The sequence below is a fragment of the Urocampus carinirostris genome, unplaced genomic scaffold (assembly GCF_059441175.1).
Source record: "Urocampus carinirostris isolate Australia breed hairy pipefish unplaced genomic scaffold, RoL_Ucar_1.0 HiC_scaffold_243, whole genome shotgun sequence".
Taxonomy (NCBI): domain Eukaryota; kingdom Metazoa; phylum Chordata; class Actinopteri; order Syngnathiformes; family Syngnathidae; genus Urocampus; species Urocampus carinirostris.
In genome coordinates this window covers 1-19,134 of record NW_028283335.1, presented here as the reverse complement: position 1 = coordinate 19,134, position 19,134 = coordinate 1, and the positions used below count along the sequence as shown (strand labels likewise).

The 19,134-nt window shown below is 39.4% G+C and overlaps 1 protein-coding gene across 4 annotated transcripts; it reads left to right on the top strand.

Moving 5' to 3' along the window:
* Positions 1-2,257: 2,257 nt before the first annotated feature.
* LOC148344852 (ligand of Numb protein X 2-like) lies at positions 2,258-19,030 on the top strand. 4 transcript variants are annotated; one of them, XM_088325928.1, is made up of 9 exons: positions 2,258-2,382; positions 3,698-4,189; positions 5,903-6,087; positions 7,735-7,934; positions 9,930-10,334; positions 10,773-10,904; positions 16,308-16,482; positions 16,640-16,877; positions 18,868-19,030. In XM_088325928.1, the coding sequence occupies exons 2-9, from the start codon at positions 3,801-3,803 to the stop codon at positions 19,028-19,030; spliced, it is 1,887 nt and encodes a 628-aa protein (XP_088182054.1). In that variant the 5' UTR covers positions 2,258-2,382; positions 3,698-3,800. The 4 variants fall into 4 exon arrangements, with proteins under 4 accessions (XP_088182054.1, XP_088182053.1, XP_088182051.1 ...); XM_088325927.1 differs by having other exon boundaries at positions 7,732-7,934; XM_088325925.1 differs by having other exon boundaries at positions 5,903-6,096; positions 7,732-7,934.
* Positions 19,031-19,134: the final 104 nt, after the last annotated feature.

Below are 19,134 nucleotides of genomic sequence, written 5' to 3'. Positions count from 1 at the left end.
AAAGAGAAAAATAAGATAGAAAATAATGTTAGGATAAATGGGCAAATATTTAAAGGTAGTACTTTTAGACTGGCCGAAGTTGTAAGTGCATCGGAACAATGGTGTACAGACGCTCCCCTACTTACGACCATTCGACTTACGTAAAATGAAAGATATGAACATTTTATTTCGGGATGTCAAAAAACATCGGAACATTGCTGTAAATCAGATTTTGTATTGAGGGCATCTTTTTCGGAGTACAGGACATTACTGTAGTGCTTCTTTCCGCCGCTACTGGCGTGTGGCGCTGTGGGAGGTCACCCAGCATCCACCCGGAAGTAAAAAAAAAATCTGCTTCCTCTTCCTAGTTCGTGTTTAAACATCTCTCCTTCACCTGCCCGTTATCCCACCGCTGCCACCAAAGTCGAGTTTCGTTTTGTATAATGGAATGCTCCTTGTTCATGAAAAAATACTCAGAAATACTTATAGTCTCTTTGGAGAGCGACAACCGTCAGCACCCGTTTATTGTAAACACACCAAACTCTCTCCAAATCTAAACTCTCGCACTTTCATACACTCTCGCAGCAACCCTGGCGACATTCGTTGCCTTACTGACATTCATGCGCACCTCACATTCTACTCCTACACTATCTCCGGCGCGCTAAGAACTTTGACATTTTTATTGTTTAATATCTCATGCATCCATTCAATATGGTTGGTATAAAGAAGAGGCGAGACATTTCTTTTTAAATGAAAGTGGAATAAGAAAGCTTGATGCGGATGAGAAAATGGTCAGAACGCTTTTTTTCGGCCACTTTCTACCACAGAGGAGGACCCCTTGAAGCGCATCTCCAAAAAGTAAGTTAAACCCAACTTTATTTATCTTTATAGAGCATATTATTTTATGAAATTCTTATTTTTTATTACAAAACAATACAGGTTACTTATACAAGCCTTAAACATACTTATATAAACCTTAAACATAAAAAATACGAACAAATTCAACTTACGAACGATTGTCTTGTTTGTAAGTAGGGCAGCGTCTATAATGAATAATAGTTCCATGTCATTAGCAGCAACATATTTCCTACAAAAGAGTAAATAAATTAAAATTGAATACACACTTTTGTATACATATGCAAGATATTCTTCCTCACAGTTTTGTGTGCTTATTTAGGGTGGTGATGGCTCTGCGAAAAAAAAAAACTTCTCGGAACATTTTAATCATTTTTTAAGGGATCTAACGTGTCTGCCATAACGCAGCAGGTATCTAAATTCAATAAATGAGCTTTGCTCGGATTGGGGTGCTGTTCCACTTGCTTCATAACTGACATTCGCAGTCTGTTTGAGAACACTCTTAGAAAACACATCAATGAGCATTGTTGTTTGGTAGTTTTTGCATTCTTAAACACATTTTGAAACGACGGTGAAACCATCCTCCACGTAATATACCATAATGCATTACTATTATGTTAGTCAAAATACTTTGAAGCCGTTTAATTCTTAAACCCCTCAGCTGCTGGCAAAAGTTTTAAGTTTTTGGTTGTCATCACTCAGGAATATTTCTACAGGTGTTTATTTGACATCACAACAAAGCTCATTTTGCAATTGTATATTACACAGTATACTGGTACATTAGCCAAACCACTTAATTTAGATAAACTAAAATTACATCATATGTTCATTGTGGAAACAAATGAGCAACTATTGATTTTCTACTTTTATAGTTAGGTGGGATCAGTAAAACTATTGAGGTTTTTCTTGTATTTTTTAACCCAACTTCAATTGTTCAGATTATTCCAGATCGCGAGGTGACTGTGGAACAAATCTTTGGCGATAAACAGGGCTTTACTGTACCAACTTTTCCAACGCCACGTTTAAGGGTCACCTCTTAGGTGTGTTTGTCTTTCTGTGTGCGTGGCCTGTTTGTGTGTGTGTCATTCAGTCACAGTATCCATGAACAGTATCCATTACAATTGCACGTACTGTATCACCTGTACCAAGTGAAAAAAAGACCACAAATCATACATTTGTTGGCATCAGTCTTTTAGTATACTTTACCTGACCAAAGTGCAACATCAGCAGACCTCTACCCAACTTACACCCACACACATACGCTCGTTACTTGCGGGCACTGACGAGAATAACACTTTCCTCTCGGGTCGAGCTTCGCTCTGCTTAGTTACTCCAAATCACCACTACATTCCTTCCACTAGCCGAACACATATTCTTGCACACTAAGACGCACACACAAAACACACATGCACGCCCCGACATTATCGTCACGGTGTGCAGGGGAGGCAGGGCTCTGGTTTCATTGAGGCTGGAGGCAGCTGCTAGGTTAGGGTTTCACGTTTGCATGCTTAGTCTGGTGGCCACTCCACATCGGAGATACCATCTCAGGTGAGTACAATACGATAATATTAACCCAAGATGTAAGGGTGAAGCAACTTCTCCTCAAGAATGCAGTCTTTGAGTGAAAACCCAAGGTAGTTTTCTGCCACCGTGAGCAAGTCTAAACAAATTACAAAGCAACATTGTGCTTTCAACTCCATGTGTTGATCTTAAGCCATTAACAGCAGCTTTGCGAGTTGTGTTCCTTTCCGAATAAGTGTTATAACTTTTTGTGTGGCTGTTCCATTTAGGTGAAAGGTTCTGTTTACGACAATATTGACATGCAATCCATTTCAAGGTTTCAAACAGAGCACCGAAAATAATAAGTCTTGTGTGATTTGTAGAAAGTCATTTTGTTTACACCTCATTTCTTGATATGTTTCATATTTTTTATTTTTCATAAAGATTTACTGTAATTAGGTTGAGTTTGATTTGCTGTTGGCACTTTTAGGTGAGCAGTTCAGGGTAAAAAGTCACTCAAATATTACTTGCAAGAGCTGGGTTTTGTACAAATTCACTCTACCCCGCAGATGTGGCAATACAAGTACCAGTTAATCAACCTTTATTTTTGTAGCACCACTAAAACATAAAAATACACATCGAATAATTAAAGGAAACATTTCCCCATGCAAATATTTGGAAAGCTGACATTTATCCCTGGGGCATTTTTTCTTGACGAATATTAATTGGATTACTGATAATGGCTCTTATAGCTTTGGTTTGTAATATTCCAGTTTGTGCATGTTGTGGTTATAAATCTCAAAATTGCCATAATGGTTGACAACCACAAGAGATGTGTCTCAAACCCCACAGTGGTTGGTCTGCTTTTGTTAGGTATGTTTGTTGTTTTTGTGTGTCATATAAAATCATCATAACAGTGCAGTGAACTTGTTTTTAGATGTGCCAGAAGTCTGTTTCAAGAATGGTTTTCCATTTAGAATAACTGTTTTTTTAAATGGGTGAATAGATGAAGACTTAAGTGTGTTTATGAAGAGCTGATTGGGTGCTAGGAGCCCTCAGTGACAGGACCTGCATTGCTGCCCACTTTGATAGAACCTCTCGCACTCACGTTTACACCAAGGTTCCGTCGGCTCTCCTTGTTTATTTCATAGTTGGCTCGTCCAATGGAATATAGAACAACTCTATTTTTTGTCGCTGAAATGAGAATTCCTTTTGTCCCTCAGGAAGCCCGCCGAGAGGAAGCAGCTGCAGTTCGCTGCCATGTTGTATTCGCGTCGCTGATTTGTCATTTCCTGTAGCCGCCATGAGCAGGAGAATTTCTTAAACTGCCTCATTACACATCAATGTGTTTCTCCCTCTACAGAAGATGAAGACATGGAGGTAACGCGGTCAGACCTTTATCGCATACAGACTGACCAATTTGGCCCGCAGTGACCCTCACCGATTTTAGGGAATTACGAGGGACAATGTCTACAATGCAAAACAAGACTGCTGGATTGTCTTGGGCAAGGGTCTGCAAGGAGTGTGGGCAGCAGCACGAAGGCCAGGAGGGCCACCTGTACGAGTATCCGGACGATGTGGACGACGAGCTTGTGTGCCACATCTGTTTGCAGCCCCTCATCCGGCCCATGGATACCCCTTGTGGACACACCTACTGCTTTGAGTGCCTAGGCAGCTTCTTAAAAGAAAAAGACTTTTGCCCCGTGGACCGCCAAAAGCTGCAGCTGCACCACTGTCGACCCTCAACCCTGTTGGTCAGGAATTTGCTGGATAAGCTCACCGTCATGTGTCCGTACTATGCAGAGTGCCAGCAACAGATGCAACGCTGTGAACTTCAGCCTCATCTTTACAATAGGTACCATTTTTGCATGCTTGTTTTAATAGGTTGGGAAAACATGTTAAGATGATATTAGCAGTATCATTTGGGATGTTTTGTTGGCAATTCAGTTGACAAATTTAAATTGAGGAAACTTAAGCAAACCAAAACATGTACGCCATCGAAATTAGGCATGATCAATTCGTTTGTTTGTTTTTTTTAACAGACCACATATAAGTAGGGATTATAATTATGGAGGACCAATCCTGCTATAAGGTGAAAAAAATGTATAAAAAAATAAATACCTATAAATATATGGCATACAAATAAACAAACAAATCACATAATACCTCTATATAAGACAAAGGTGAAATGTATTTATATATGCATTTTGTCATTTAGTCATTTATTTATTTTGCTATTTATATTATGTATTTCGCCGTTATGTTTTGTCACAATAAAATGTTCAAATGAAGGGGCAGATAAGCGATGAATAACCATCAGGTTAAAAGCTCAGCCAACTTGACCCTCCTCCACATTTGAATAACATTTTGTTTTTACGTTATACAACGATAATAAATGGTACTGAATGTGTCAACGATTACTTGGCATTAGAAAATAATTATTGGCTTGTAAAAAATATGAAGCCCCCTCCCTTCTGTCTGGGTTAAAAGGTTTATAGGTGTAATATGCAGCCCATGCCTGCAGCACCTTGGTTGAGCAGTAAAACTCACAACTGAGCTCATATTTCTACTACCATGCCAAAATTAAACTTTTGTCACACATGTAAAGTGAATGCATGCAATGTTTGATATCTCAGTAACTTCCTTGACTCTTTCTGCTACTTGCCAGGCAACTGTCTAGAAATGTATCCAGGCTATCAAGTCGATTTAGCTTCTGCCTGATGGTGACTTTAATACTTAATGGACATGTACAAGAGTGGTATTGATCTTCTCTAATTGCTTCCAGTCTTCTTTGTTATTCGCATATCATACAGTAAATTCACTTTTTTCAATATTAAGTACTTGCATTTATGCAAAACGGCCAACCCAGCAAATAGAGCACTGTATTAATAGGCTGTAGTTACCAATACAGCAGTAGATTATGTAAGTCCATCGCGTGGATTATAAAAAGATAACACATTCTGCTTCACTTCATTACTGAAAATCATAAGCAGAAGATAAAGTCAACCTCTTTGACTGCTCTCATAAATTGGATTATGTAACATGACCAATACAAAGGCACTTCATATCAGACACACAAACCTTGGGGTTCCAGAGTTGAGTCGAGCTGTTAATCAGTTGCCTTGTTATACACGTGGTTAGAGAGGTGATTCTCACGTCTGAGGTCAGCCGAGATAACGCAGCTTGTTGTGGTTGGCAGACAGTCACCGCTCTGCACAAACACTCGGAGGGGACAAAGTTCAGTCATGAGGAACAAGCACACTATAGTATGCAAAGCATTTAATAATTTCTTCCATACATTTGATAAGGATTAGTTAGGTTTCAGAGAAAATGGTGGCCTTCGCCTTTAATTACCGGTACATACTTTCCATCATTGAGTAGACACCCTGTCTGACATCTGTGCCCATAAACATGTGAAACATAGTCTTCACTTGTAGGCACTACTAGCATGTGTATCATTTTGTTTTTGTTTGGTCCACCCGTTTCATTGCACCCTAGTTAACGGGCATTCCTTCTTGCTTATTAAAAGCCATGTAATCATCATTCCCATATGTTTTTTTCCTTTAAGATGCCCAGCTTTTAGGAGACTCAGAGAGGAAGCAGAAAAGAGGAAGAGGCCCCCATGGAATGAATTAAAAGGGCATAAAGGTGATGGTGATCTGTCTAATGATGCTAAACACTCTGAATCGCCACCACGCAGCGCCCCAAGAGACCAACCCGATCCTGGACTCATAAACCCCGCCTTCGAAGAAAGTGAGGACGGTATGGAATTTGTTGTCATCAACAAGCTTCAAGTGCATTTGTCATTACCTAATGATGACTAGATAATATTGAGCCAAGATTAATTTAAATGATCTTGCCGGTATCCCCATCCCTGTCTGCGGGAAGTAATTTTAGACACATTAGAGTTGCTGATTGTTGAGTCCTAAGTCTGCCACTGGTGAATCATTAGCACAGCTGCTGGAACATGCAGCTCTGTTAGGACAAACACTCTTACTGAAAAATTTCCACAGGTTTGTTGCACGTGTCTTAAACTGAATTTCAGCCTGTTTTTTTTTTTTGCATACAATATTGAAGAAAGTGTTATTTCATGCACAAAAGCAGTTAAAAGTAATATTAGAATATAGTTTGGTGCCTCTTTGGCTTTGTTGCTTCTTGTTCTTAGGTACACGCCATATATCCAATATTCTGTGCATGTGAGTGGGGTTATGTCAAATGCATTTAACAATCAATACAACATTGCTGTTTTTAACCCATAGAAAACGATTGCCTAAATATTTCCAATATAAGATGGATCCAGAATATAACATGTAAAATGATTATTAGTTTTTTTTTAGTGAGTTTGACATTAACTAAATCAACTCAAGCCATGTTTAATGGATCAATGTGAACTGTGTGACAACACGTGGAAGCCCTCCCCTCTGTGCTGTGTGTTTTACCTTTTCTTGGATGACAAGTTGGAATTTCATGTATGTCGCTCCTTCTGTTAGCTTTGTTTCATTTATTTACAGTCCCTTTCAACCTTTTTTTTTTTAATACAACTATCTGTAGAAACTGACTTATCAATGTTTTTTTTTTCTATATTCTTATCACTGATAAGAAGAAATGTACAGTGCAGACCTCACCACAAATGGATAAACTCCCACAAATTAGTTTCTAACCTTGGGTGTTGTTTCTGACATATACCCGTGTTAGTATTTTCTTTGAGAAATGAAAAAACTCTTTTTAAGGGAGTATACCCTCTACAGGGTAGCATTTCATTACAATTAAATATTTTAAAATATCATTTAAAAAATAAACTTAAATATTTAAATATTTCGGGATTTATTCATTTTAAGAATTTTTGATGATTATATGTTACAGCTAATGAAAATCCAAACTTAAATACCTCAAGTTGGAAAATTGCTTTAAAAACACACTTGAATGTTCAGATTGTACAGTGCTTTGGGAAGTCTTCTGTGCCTTGAAAATCGCTATATAAATGCAGACCATTTACTTTGTACTATGAAACGTACCGTAAATTCCGGACTATAGAGCGCACCTTATTATAAGCCCCACCCACTACATTTTCAGAGGAAAACCGATTTCGTACATACACAAGCCGCACCTGTATATAAACCTGGCACTCAGGTTTCCTCTCACATAACAAAAGGATGCAGGGCAGGTCCATAAAAGATTTAAAAATTGTCCAAAGAATGAGCTTGAGTGAGTGGTTGTCTGTCTCTGTCTGTCCTGTCTGCTCGAAGTCAGCTGGGATGGGCTTCAGCACCCCCGTTGTAGTGACGATAAGCTGCTTTAAAATGAATGAATGAATTAATTAATGAATGAATTGGCTAATGCTATGCTATGATTGCAAGGAAGTTTAAGGCAATTCTGTTTGATCAATTTTGTCATTAGCAGACAACACGCCGCTCCGCTCCAGCCTGGTGGCCGAGTCCAATGTAGTGGAGCTCTTCAGAGAAGAGGCAGACGAAGAGCTAGGCCTGCGGATAGTGGGGGGAAAAGACACACCGCTGGGCAACATCGTCATTCAGGAGATTGTCCGCGACTCACAAGCAGCTCGCGATGGCCGATTGGCTCCTGGGGATCACATTTTAGATGTAAGAGTGATTCCTTTTAAATGTGTACTTGTGCTCTTGTACATCCTGACAGCTTGTGTTATCCTAGTTATCAAAATACCAATCTTTCTCAGACATCACCATCCATCCATTATCTGCATTGCTTCTCCTGATTAGGGTCGCGGGGGTGCCCATCTCAGCAAACTTTAGGCAGTGGGCATGGGACACCCTGAACTGGTTGCCAGCCAGTCACAGGGCACACAGAGACAGACGACTTACTCGCTTATCCACCCTTAGGGACAATTTGGATTGGCCGGGAAACCTACACAGGCACGGGGAAAACATGCAAACTCCGCACAGGAAGGCTCGTAGCTAGATTTGCATATATGACCTCAGAACTGTGCCGCGGATTTGCTAACCAAGCCGCCCCAGACAGCACTACGAGTAAACAATTTTTTTTTTTATAAATATCAGACTTTGTATTAAGTGTGAAATTTGGAACACATATAAGTGCATATATTTTCATAGAAAACAACTGGGTTTGTACGTGCTGGAAATCCAAGTTTTTTCAAGGTCTGAGAAGTGCTTGAATTTTGGTTGAAGTGCTTGTCAATGCTTGAAATTGTTGCCAGTCTGAGCCGATTGGCCACACATTAAATGAGAAGGTGCATTAGTACAAGAATTACACATGAATTATGGACATTATTTATGGGCCATGCAAAAAGAAACTCTAAGAAAATGTAAGTTACACATTCCCTTGAATTTTATGTATGGGGAAACATTTCTCCGAAAAATATTTACACACTTATTGTTCAGATCTTCAAATATATTAGCAATATACTCGAGATCTAAAAATAATTTGTCTTGATTAATTCACACGCAAGATTAATACTTCCACATGTGAATCACAGATATTTTTGTGAATCTGCAAAATGCTCGTACACTTTTTGATTTGAGAGTGGACTGATTAGTTGTCCTCCAAACATTATGTAATTGCTTAGTAGACAAAAATGAAACTGCAAAAAAGAAAAAACGAACAAAAATAAAACTGATCAAACTACCATTTTTTTCACCCTAAAACCTTTTTACCTGAGTATTTTGAAAATAAATCAAAGAACTTATATTTGAATGGGTAAAATATTGGTATTTCATCAATAATAATAATAATAATAATATTGATACTGTAATAATAAATAGCAACAGTCAGTCCAGGGTGTACCCTGCCCACTGCTGGAATTCAAGGGAGGGGTTCCAGTGCCCCGTGACCTGACTCCTGGTAAGTGGTTTAACAATAAATACTAATACTGATAATCATACTAGTGATTATACCAATCAACAAAAAATAACAAAATGACGGTCATGTAAAATGTCCTGTTTTAAAATATTACCGTAATAACAACATCCACATTCTATTAAAGACTAGTCTTGATCGCTATAATCTAATTTCTTGTTTGAAAAAAGACTGCTTTTAAAAAAAAAAATTGCAACAGGATGTACAATTACAATTAAAAATACATTGTACCGGTACTTTTTTTTTGCATAGAACAGCTTTTTGTATGTCAAAATGGCTAGAACATTTTAAAGATTAAATCCAATATATTGTATATTATATATGATATGATATGCACATTAACACTAGTCAAGTAATGTGAGGATGATACTCCTCCACAAATTATTCCCAGTTTTGTAAACAGACTTCTTCAAAGAAGGGAATGACAAGGCAGATATTCAAGATAAACTGGTTTCGTCTCCATGGCAGCAAGGCGTGGTTACTAGCGGCCGTGAGTACTTCAAGTTTAATTGTGGCTGGTGTCACTGATTGAAAAAATGTTATGTAGTGTTCTTTCATCAGATCAGTGGATAAGGTTAAAACAGATTTTTTTTTAATACGGTAGGCAGAGTTCGTGAAAAAAATGTGTTTTTCGCTTTCAAACATGAAGCAATTTTTTTCCATGGCCTAAATCTGTTTCGAACTACCATGTATTGGACGGTGCTGTAACACCTGATGCACCTACAATTTCGTTGTGATCTTTCCAGGTGAATGATGTCAGCCTGGCATCCGTCCCTCATGCTCGGGCCGTTGCTCTTCTGCGCCAGCCTTCCCTTGTCAGGCTCACTGTCATGCAAGAGAAAGGTTTTAAACCAAGGGAGATGCGTTCTGATCAGCAACTTCTTCCGTCCAGCAGCACCCAAGGCAACACCACCACTGGTCACAACCCTTGCACCGTACTGCAGGTGACATTGACGAAGAGTCAGCGCACTGAGCCACTCGGTATTAAGCTGATTCGCAAATCGGACGAGAGTGGCATATTCATCCTGGATTTGCTGTCGGGAGGATTGGCTTTCAAAGATGGCAAATTGAAGAACAGGGATAAAGTGTTGGCAATCAATGGACAGGACCTTAGGCACGGTACACCTGAAAGTGCTGCCCAGATCATACAGGTACATTTTTCCCGGATATATTTAGAGCTAGGTGAAATGGCACAAAAAAAAAAAAAATCTTGACTGTTATCGTCATTCTGGATGTATACAATTTAAATTGATTTGAACTAATAAACCCCAACCCAACACATTTTTTAAGGAAAGTATCACGGTTCATCGATCCCTTACAAAAAATGGGATGTTTGCCTACAATAAAAGTTGAATTTCATACTAAAGGTTATGAATTTTTCCAAGCATCATTTATTAAAAAAATAAAGCAAAACATTTTTGTTTTACTGTTATGTGGACTTAAAAAAATGTCAAAGTGGGATGCTTTGAAATTCCGAGATTCCATCAATAGATTTGCATTCCACGTGTGAAACATCTGCATGCTCGCTTACCCATTCAGATAAAGACTGATTTATCTACCGGTGAGAGACACGGCATTTTGTTTTGCAGGCCAGCGAGATGCGTGTCAATTTTGTAGTCCTGAGGCAAGGAGAGACACAAGAGGAAGGCGGACCACAAGGCCGAATGGCCAGGAGGGTACCAGAACCTCAGTACTTCAGGCGAGGCTCCACCTATATGAAGGTACAGCATAAAACATCTCCTGTTTCGTATTCATATGTTAGCCATCAAAGTGCACAATTTTACATGTGTACAGTCTTTGGAAAGGACACAAAATGATTTTAAATGTCCTGAAAGTGTTTTTGAAATTTGAACATGGCTGTACAAAACTTGATGTATTGACCAGATACAAGAGGATTTGTTTATAGATGTGTTTTCTGGATCTACTAAGTGGTTAGCATGTTCATCTCACAGTACATTCATTGAGTGGATTTAGGCTAGGTAATTTGTTTTCCTTATAATCCGAATACTGTACTACGAAACATAAAATGGGAGGGAAAGGTTTTGTATTATTTTGTAGGTGTTGTTAGGCATCAACTGTATAACAGCAGTGTAATACCTTTTTCCAGAACTTTGCGTTACCAAACAACCTCTTCTGAATGTGACATGAATAGGGCTACAACTAACGCCCATTTTTATAGTTGACTAATCACAGAATATTTAAATGATTAGTCGAGTAATGGGATAATTATCTTTTTCTCTCTCGTAATTTTAGCATGCTTGTTTTGATTATGCTCAAGATTATAACAATCACAGGAATTGGGTACTATGAAAAATGCATCTGTTTTTGAACATACTGCTAATTCATATGAAAATTAAAACAAATTAGGCTCAACGCTCGGTCAGTAGAGACATGTAGCGAATCCATAAATATGTCCAGTTTTTTAGGAAAAGGCAAATAAATAATACATTAAAACCAAGTAAACATTCATATCCCTATAAACCAAGAACAGGCTCATTACAGCAGTTGAAAAGTTAATAAAACTAATATTAAGGCCATTTTGTGAAGTACATAATTTGTCAAAAGTGTGTGTTTTGCACTATGACGTCTATGTTTGCACCAATGCATATGCTGACTATTTTTTTTTTTTTTTTTGCACTATGATGACTTTGCACCAAATGCAATATTGCACAACCCTTACGATACCAACGGTATCACGACAACACTGTATGTAACATCCCACATGCCGACATTTCTTGTGTAAATACCATGTAAATTATAACTATAGCCTTATCCCCCTTGTTTTATAACCTTATCTTCTCTGTTCCTTTATCTTCTTGGCTCATACCTCACTGTGAATGTATAAAACTGGAGTGTCATGCCCAATTTCGTTGTCACAATATGTTAACCCATTTTGTAACAATGACAATAAAGGTATATTCTATTCTATTCTAACAAAAGAACGTAACTATTCTCAACAGTTTGAAATTAATTGGTTTTAACAACTGACATTTGTTTTTCGAACTGCATGCATTTAATTTCAAATATAATGGATAGGCACAGTCCAACAAAATGCCCAAGCTCTCTTTTCTAGCAAAATATATGCATACAGAATGTACAATGCATGTTATCAAAACCGTACTGACTTGAACGTTATTGAATCTTACCAGTGCGTGTCCGACTCCTTTTCCCTCAAATCTCTTTTAAAGTTCGTAATGATTGAGCTACTCCCATGATACACAATGTCTGCTTTGTAAACTTTGCAAATAGTCTTTTTATTTCCCGCATCCACGCTAAAATGCTCCCAAACCTTAGAAATGTTGGTACACGTACCAGATGTTGAGGCCGCCATTTCTGTATGTTTATGCATCTGCTTGAGTGACTCTGCGCAGATATTATATTCATGTAGAGATTTCTCATTCTGTTGGAACAACGTGTCTGGTGACAAAATATTTCTATATTGTTTAAAAAAAAAAACATTTTCTGCTATTGATTTTTGTCGGCCAATCGTTGCAGCCCTAGACATGAACAATGCAGGCTGTAGTAGTACTCTAAAACCAGATCCTATGTGTGTTTACACACTGTAATTTTGACGCGGGCCGTTTAGTCAGGGCCACTCAGTTGTTTCATATAGCGTGAGCAGGAAGAATAGAATCCCCCACCCTGCTCCAGTTGGAGGTGCAAAGCTTTGAGAGCAGACACCTGCGTCGCAGCGCAGAGATGAAAGCGGCTGTGCCGGGCCTCCTTCTGTCTTGATCAAAAGGCCCTGGGTGCTGCTCAGTCTGCCACCGCGGGGCCGCTGCCTTGTTGTTTTTTGGTGCTCTTCTTTCTATGGGTGGTGAAGGATCAAAGCGGGTAACAGTTAGCTTTCGCCTGCAGAGTGGAGCCTTTTTGTCTTGCTGGGGGGGAAGACCCCCCGCCAGGTGGAGGAAGAGGCCTCGCCACCTCCCCCGAGCTTCCCCTCTGACGGTTTACAGTCTGCCGAGTGTAGCCAAGAGGCTGCCGGGGGCCGTCGCTTTCCACACGTCTTCCCCATTACGAGACGCTCGCGTGGGAGCTCACACGTGGCCTCCATCTCGCATCTCTCGCATTTGTTACTGCCCGAGGCTTTTCAATTAAGTGATTGGCAGCACCATTCCATGAATGTTAGCTAAAATGCCACCACTCTTAATTGGTCCACTCTTGCAAGTGTTTACTGAAATCAAATGTTTTGTTTCGAGCGGTATACGATCTGTTGTCGGCTGGATCCGGCATGTTTTGGAACACTTGCCCCAAAATTGCTTACTTGATGGACTATGTTATCATATTTGTTTTCCCATTTCAAATATGGCCCATATTAGGAATAAGTCTAAATATGCTAGCCCTTTTCTGTACTATTACTGCATCCACCTGTGACACAACGCCTAGGTATTCTCCACAAAAACTACCAAAACACGCTAGCGTTTCCACAAAAACTACCAAAACTTGCTAGTGTTTTGGTCTTCATCCGAGGACACAGATCAGGATAACACAGACAAGACATGCTGTCTTCAAAATTCATTATCGCGAAATTTTATTTGAATATACCGATGAAATATATAAATTTAAAAAGCCATGACTATTTGTTCGCATTTTGCATGTTTAAGAATTTGGGATGACCTTTAAGACCAATGGACTTTCGTTTTATTCAAGAGAAATAACTTCCAAAACAGATTATTTAAAAATCAGTTTGTTGGTGCCACCACCAGTTGAATCACTGTATTATAATTTAAATTATGTTCACAGAAAGTTTTTTGGAAGCAAAATCCACGCATTTTTATCCATTTTAGTGAGCGGCTGTTTTCTCACCTGCTGTTAGTACCTGCTGGGGCTCAGGTAACAATGACTCTTGGCTTTAGGTGAGCCGTGATTGCTTGTTTTCAGACACGAGAATATATGTGAAGTCAATTTAAATTGACAAGGATAGGCAAAACAGTCTCCCACTGGTCAATTTCTGTTTTCCCAAAACTCAACATTTGTCAGAACATTTGTAGGGGTGAAAAAAAACGTTCATTGGGTAGAACATTTTCAGAATATTGATACAGTACTCGACAAAACGATTCAGTTTTTTCTGGGGCATGGCAATAAGGCCAAAAACGAAATCTTATTTTTATCAGTTTATACAGTTACAATTTCAATCTCTTTTAAGTAATAAACCCCAATCAATAAAAATGTACTTAAGAAATTGTTTATTGATTCAAAATACATCCTGTGCTAATGTTTGGGCAGAAATCCAAAATGGTTTTGTTTTTTTTTGAAAGACAAAATCATTCGACAAAACAGGCAATCGTACATAAAATAAATACAGTAATAAATACATTAATCCCTTTATTTCGGGGGTTACATCCCGAAAGAACCTGTGATGGGCAAAATCTGATTTTTTTTACAATCATTATATAAGAGTGTCTGAGCTTTTGAAGTATGACGCATCTCATGTACAGTGTGTTCCAAAAGTCTTTGGTATATTTGTAGTCCCCATTTCTCCTTATCTATGAATGGTACTAAGACAAAGGTTGTGTCATTTTAAAACTAATTACATAAAGTTTTGTAAAGCTATTCATCTTTTTATATTCTTTCAGACCCATTAATGGCGCTCACTGAACAAGAAAAGGCGTTTCTTTGTGCTTTAGATTGATAAAACCGAATCAGGCAATGTTGACCAAACTGCATTTTGCAGAAAATTCGAAAACAAAATAAAAAAGCCAACAAAGAGAAAGTTTATAGTCAAATAGCATGGTAAATTCATAATGGGTGGGTGCTTATGACCAGTTATAAGAACATGATGCCGCTGAACATCAGAAGATCTTATTTGAACAAGTTTGAACTGCTTTCCAGCAGAGCCCCCATAAATTGGTTTGACGAGCCAGAAGGGAACTTCGGTGTCTTACAACAACTATTTGGTGTGTCTTAAGAAGATGACTGCATATGACACCTTAAAAGCTACAGTTAGTCCAACAGTTGAAGGATACTAATAAACCAGCTCATCACGACGTTTGCATTGCACTATGACCAAGGATGGAAGACAACGGATTTGACAACCGGCTTGTTTTTATTGATAAGGCAACTTCATACTCAATTGGCAAAGTTAATAAGCATATTGGGCACCCACATGAAGAGAGAACTAACATAAACTTCTTGACAATCAGTGAGATTCCTCAAAGGTGACCGGGTTTTGTGCTATCAGTGAGATTTGCCAAAGGTGACATTTTTTGTGCTTTGTCGAAGAAAGCTGTCTCAGATCATTCTGCTTTGAAAGAGCTACAGTCAATGGGGAAACGTTCCTAGACAGGCTGGAAAACATGGGTAATGGATTAATTGAGTGAGTCTGGTGACTTAATTTTCCAACCAGATGAGGTTCCACCACACTGGAGCCTAAAGAGCGATTCCCTGAACACAACACTGCCAGAAAGATGGACTGGATAGTCTGGACAAAATAATCACAATCTCAATCTCTGGCCCAACAGATCTATGGATCTCACACCATGCGATTTCTTTTTGTTGGGATTTGTGAAAGAATTGAACTCTATTTCAAGAGACATGGATGAGCTGAAGGCATGAATAACAGAAACGGTTGCATCCATTGACAATGCTGAGATGCGTTTGGCAAGAATCTGCTTTGTGTGTGCATGTGACCAAAGGTGCTCACATTGAATCATCATTGAATCGCTGAACATTTCATGTACATATTGAGATTACAAGCTTTCTGAAAATACCAGATGTGTAATTATATCCTTAATAGTTTCCGAGATATTAAAGATCAAAATGTGCCCAAGACTTTTGCAACACCCTGTACAGATAAATATTTTTTATGCACTGAAACCTACAAACAGAACCTTTTACAGGCTCAAGCACTTGCTCATCAAATAGAATTACTGTGAAAATATTATTTTTTTATTTTTCAAACCAATAACTACAATACCATCAAATAGTAAGAAGCGGGTGGACTGTTTAGCCAATCACAATGCAAAACACAATGCACGATGTAGATCTGTGAAGTAGCGAAACCAAGAATATTAAGTCGCGTTATAGTAAGAGATTCCTGCATAACCCATACACGTTACATTTACGTTCTCCATAACATAAACAAAATGTTTGTACTGAATGGTATTTATGTCCTCGTCATGCAGGACCCCCCTGGTGGGTTTTCCAGCCAGGAAAAAATTGTGAGCCTAAAGAAGGAGCCTCGTCTCTCCCTAGGGATTACCATTGCCGGTGGAAGGGACTGCCGTAGCCGTCTGCCCGTCTACATCACTAGCGTGCAGCCCGTCGGCTGTCTGTATCGAGATGGCACTATCAAAAGAGGTGAGCTGAAAAATATCAGCAATACAGTGTGGAGCCTTTCTTAAAATAATTTATTTTATGCATATGGGCACTTTTCTTTCTATTCCTGAAACCCCCAAAATAGGGTTTTTCTTCAAAAGTCCATAAATTGTATTATGAATTCCCTGTGCCTCCTCAGGCGATGTCCTGCTGAGCATCAATGGAGTGGACCTTACGCAACTGACCTACAGCGAGGCAGTTTCCACGTTGAAGGCACAGGCCTCCCAGCCTCAAGTGACAGTGCGTGTCATCCAAACCATCTCGGACGACTCGCAAGAGGAAAATGAGGCCGGCGACAGGGCTGACACCATGGAGGACACACGAGAAGACACTTTCAACTGGACGCCGCTCTGGACGCGATGGCTGGGATTACCGAGGTGCAACTCACACACTGTCTAGGATGGATTTTTTTTCTTCCGAGCCACAACTTACAAACTTAGAAATTTGCCTGTGGGAAAATATCCTTGTTCTATTACGCATTTTAAAGGTTTTCCCAGACTTTATATTTTTTTCCAATTAGGCACAAAATGTGTACAGACGCTGCCCTACTCACGAACAAAATGGGTTCCGGACGATCATTCGTAATTGAATTTGTTCATAAGTTGCTCCAGTGCTATATTTTGTATGGAATGTATGTTTAAGGCTTGTATAAGTAACCTGTATTGTTTTGAAACTGAAAAATAAACGTTTAATAAAATAATATGCTTATAACGTTACAAAGCAGGCTGACTGAAAAAAACAAGCTGCACATTAGGTGTTGACATTCTGTGGTCTGTGAAGCCCTTTGAGACTCAAATGTGATTAAGGGCTATACAAATAAACACTTGACTATAAAGATAAATAAAGTTAAATTGAAGTTACTTTTGGTAGAGTTAGGCGACTTCCTCCTCCGTGGTAAAAAGTGGACGAAAAAAAGCGATCCAACCATTTTTTTCAACCGCATTAAGCTTTCTTATTCCACTTTAATTTCAAAAGAAACGGCCCGCCTCTTTTTTACACTTTACACCAACCATATAGAATGGATGCACGAGATATTAAACAATAAAAAGTTTCTAGCGTGCTAGAGATACAGTGTAGTTTGTTTACACACAAACTAGGAAGTAGAAGCCAGATTTATTTGGGGTGGATGCTGGGTGACCTCTCACAGCGCCACGCAGCACTAGAGCACTGCCCTCTACTCGGAAAAAGGTGCACACAATACAAAATCTAACTTATAGCAATGTCCAGATATTTTTCGACATCCCCAATAAAATGTTCGTATCCACCATTTTGCGTCAGTCGAATGGTCGTAAGTAGGGGAGCGTCCGAAGTGAAAATTATACAAACATGTTTCAAAGTATTTTCGCCACGGGAGACTCTGGAAATTAAGTCTCCAAGTTGACCCATCTGGGTATTTTGCTCTAGAGCTATGGTGTCATTGAAGGAACACAACACTTTCCAAACGGCAAATCCCTTTAACACAACATGTGAGGTGAGCTCCGAAATAGACAGATTGTAGTGTCCAGTGCTTGCATACCGCTCATTTCTGCTTGGAGGTAAGCGATTGTGGCATTCGTTTTGTGTTTTTCCCGGGTTGTCTTGCGCTTGGTATAATTTTATCCGGCTATCTCTCTGTTACCGCCGGGGCTGTGAATTGCTTTCCTGTTTTGTTTGCTCCCGGTTGGCACTCATTGGCTGCCCACTGTTCTTTGGCTGGGTAGCATGGCGTTAGAGCTGGTTTTGCCATGTCCCTTTGTTTACTTATGCCTGGCTTCACGTTTATCCGCATAGCTCTTGCCCCTTTTCGTTGTGGGTTCTGGTTAGCCTGTCCACGTGTTTTTTGATCAGCCAGCCTGGCATTACCACCGGTTTTGTCGTGGCTGTTAATTCCTGTCCAGCTTTGCGTTTGCCACTTCATTGTTTGGACCTGGTTACCCTGGCTGCTCACTGCGAGTTTTTTGGTCGGCTAGTTTCGTGTTTTTCTGCCAAGGCTGCGGCCGCCTTTCATTGATAGGTGAAAGGCGCCCGTGTTTTTTATTTGCCACTTAGCCTCTTTTGGGTGCTCGCCCTTAGTTGAAGCATGACTACATCCACCTGCAACAGAATAACTTGCCATTCGCCACAAAAACCTCGTAAAGCACAAAAAGCAATATGGCAAATTTGCTTGCTTGGATGCTGGTGTTCCTTCGATGATGTCACAGCTCAGGATGACAAAGAAAACACATGCTGTCTTTAAAATGCATTAGATATTTTGAATAGCCAATTAAATATATATACATTTTATGCAAAAACACTACTTTCTCACATTTTGCATGTTTTAGAAATTGGGATTACCTTTAAGACCTTTTTAGATGTCTTTTTTAACTAATGTTGCTGTTGTCCCGGCAGCCACATGCACTGGTGCAGGGACATTGTCCTGCAGAAGAGCAACAGCGAGAGCTGGGGCTTTAGCATTGTCGGCGGCTACGAGGAGGCTCGCGGCCAGCAGCCTTTCTTCATCAAGACCATCGTGCCCGGCACGCCTGCTCACTTTGACGGACGCCTCAAGTAAGCTCAAGTAGCCGTTTTCCAACTTTTCTTTTAAACTGTGGTTTCGGGCCGTTTTAAATAGTTACACAAAATTTGTTTATTTGATGTGCAACAATTTAAAAAAAG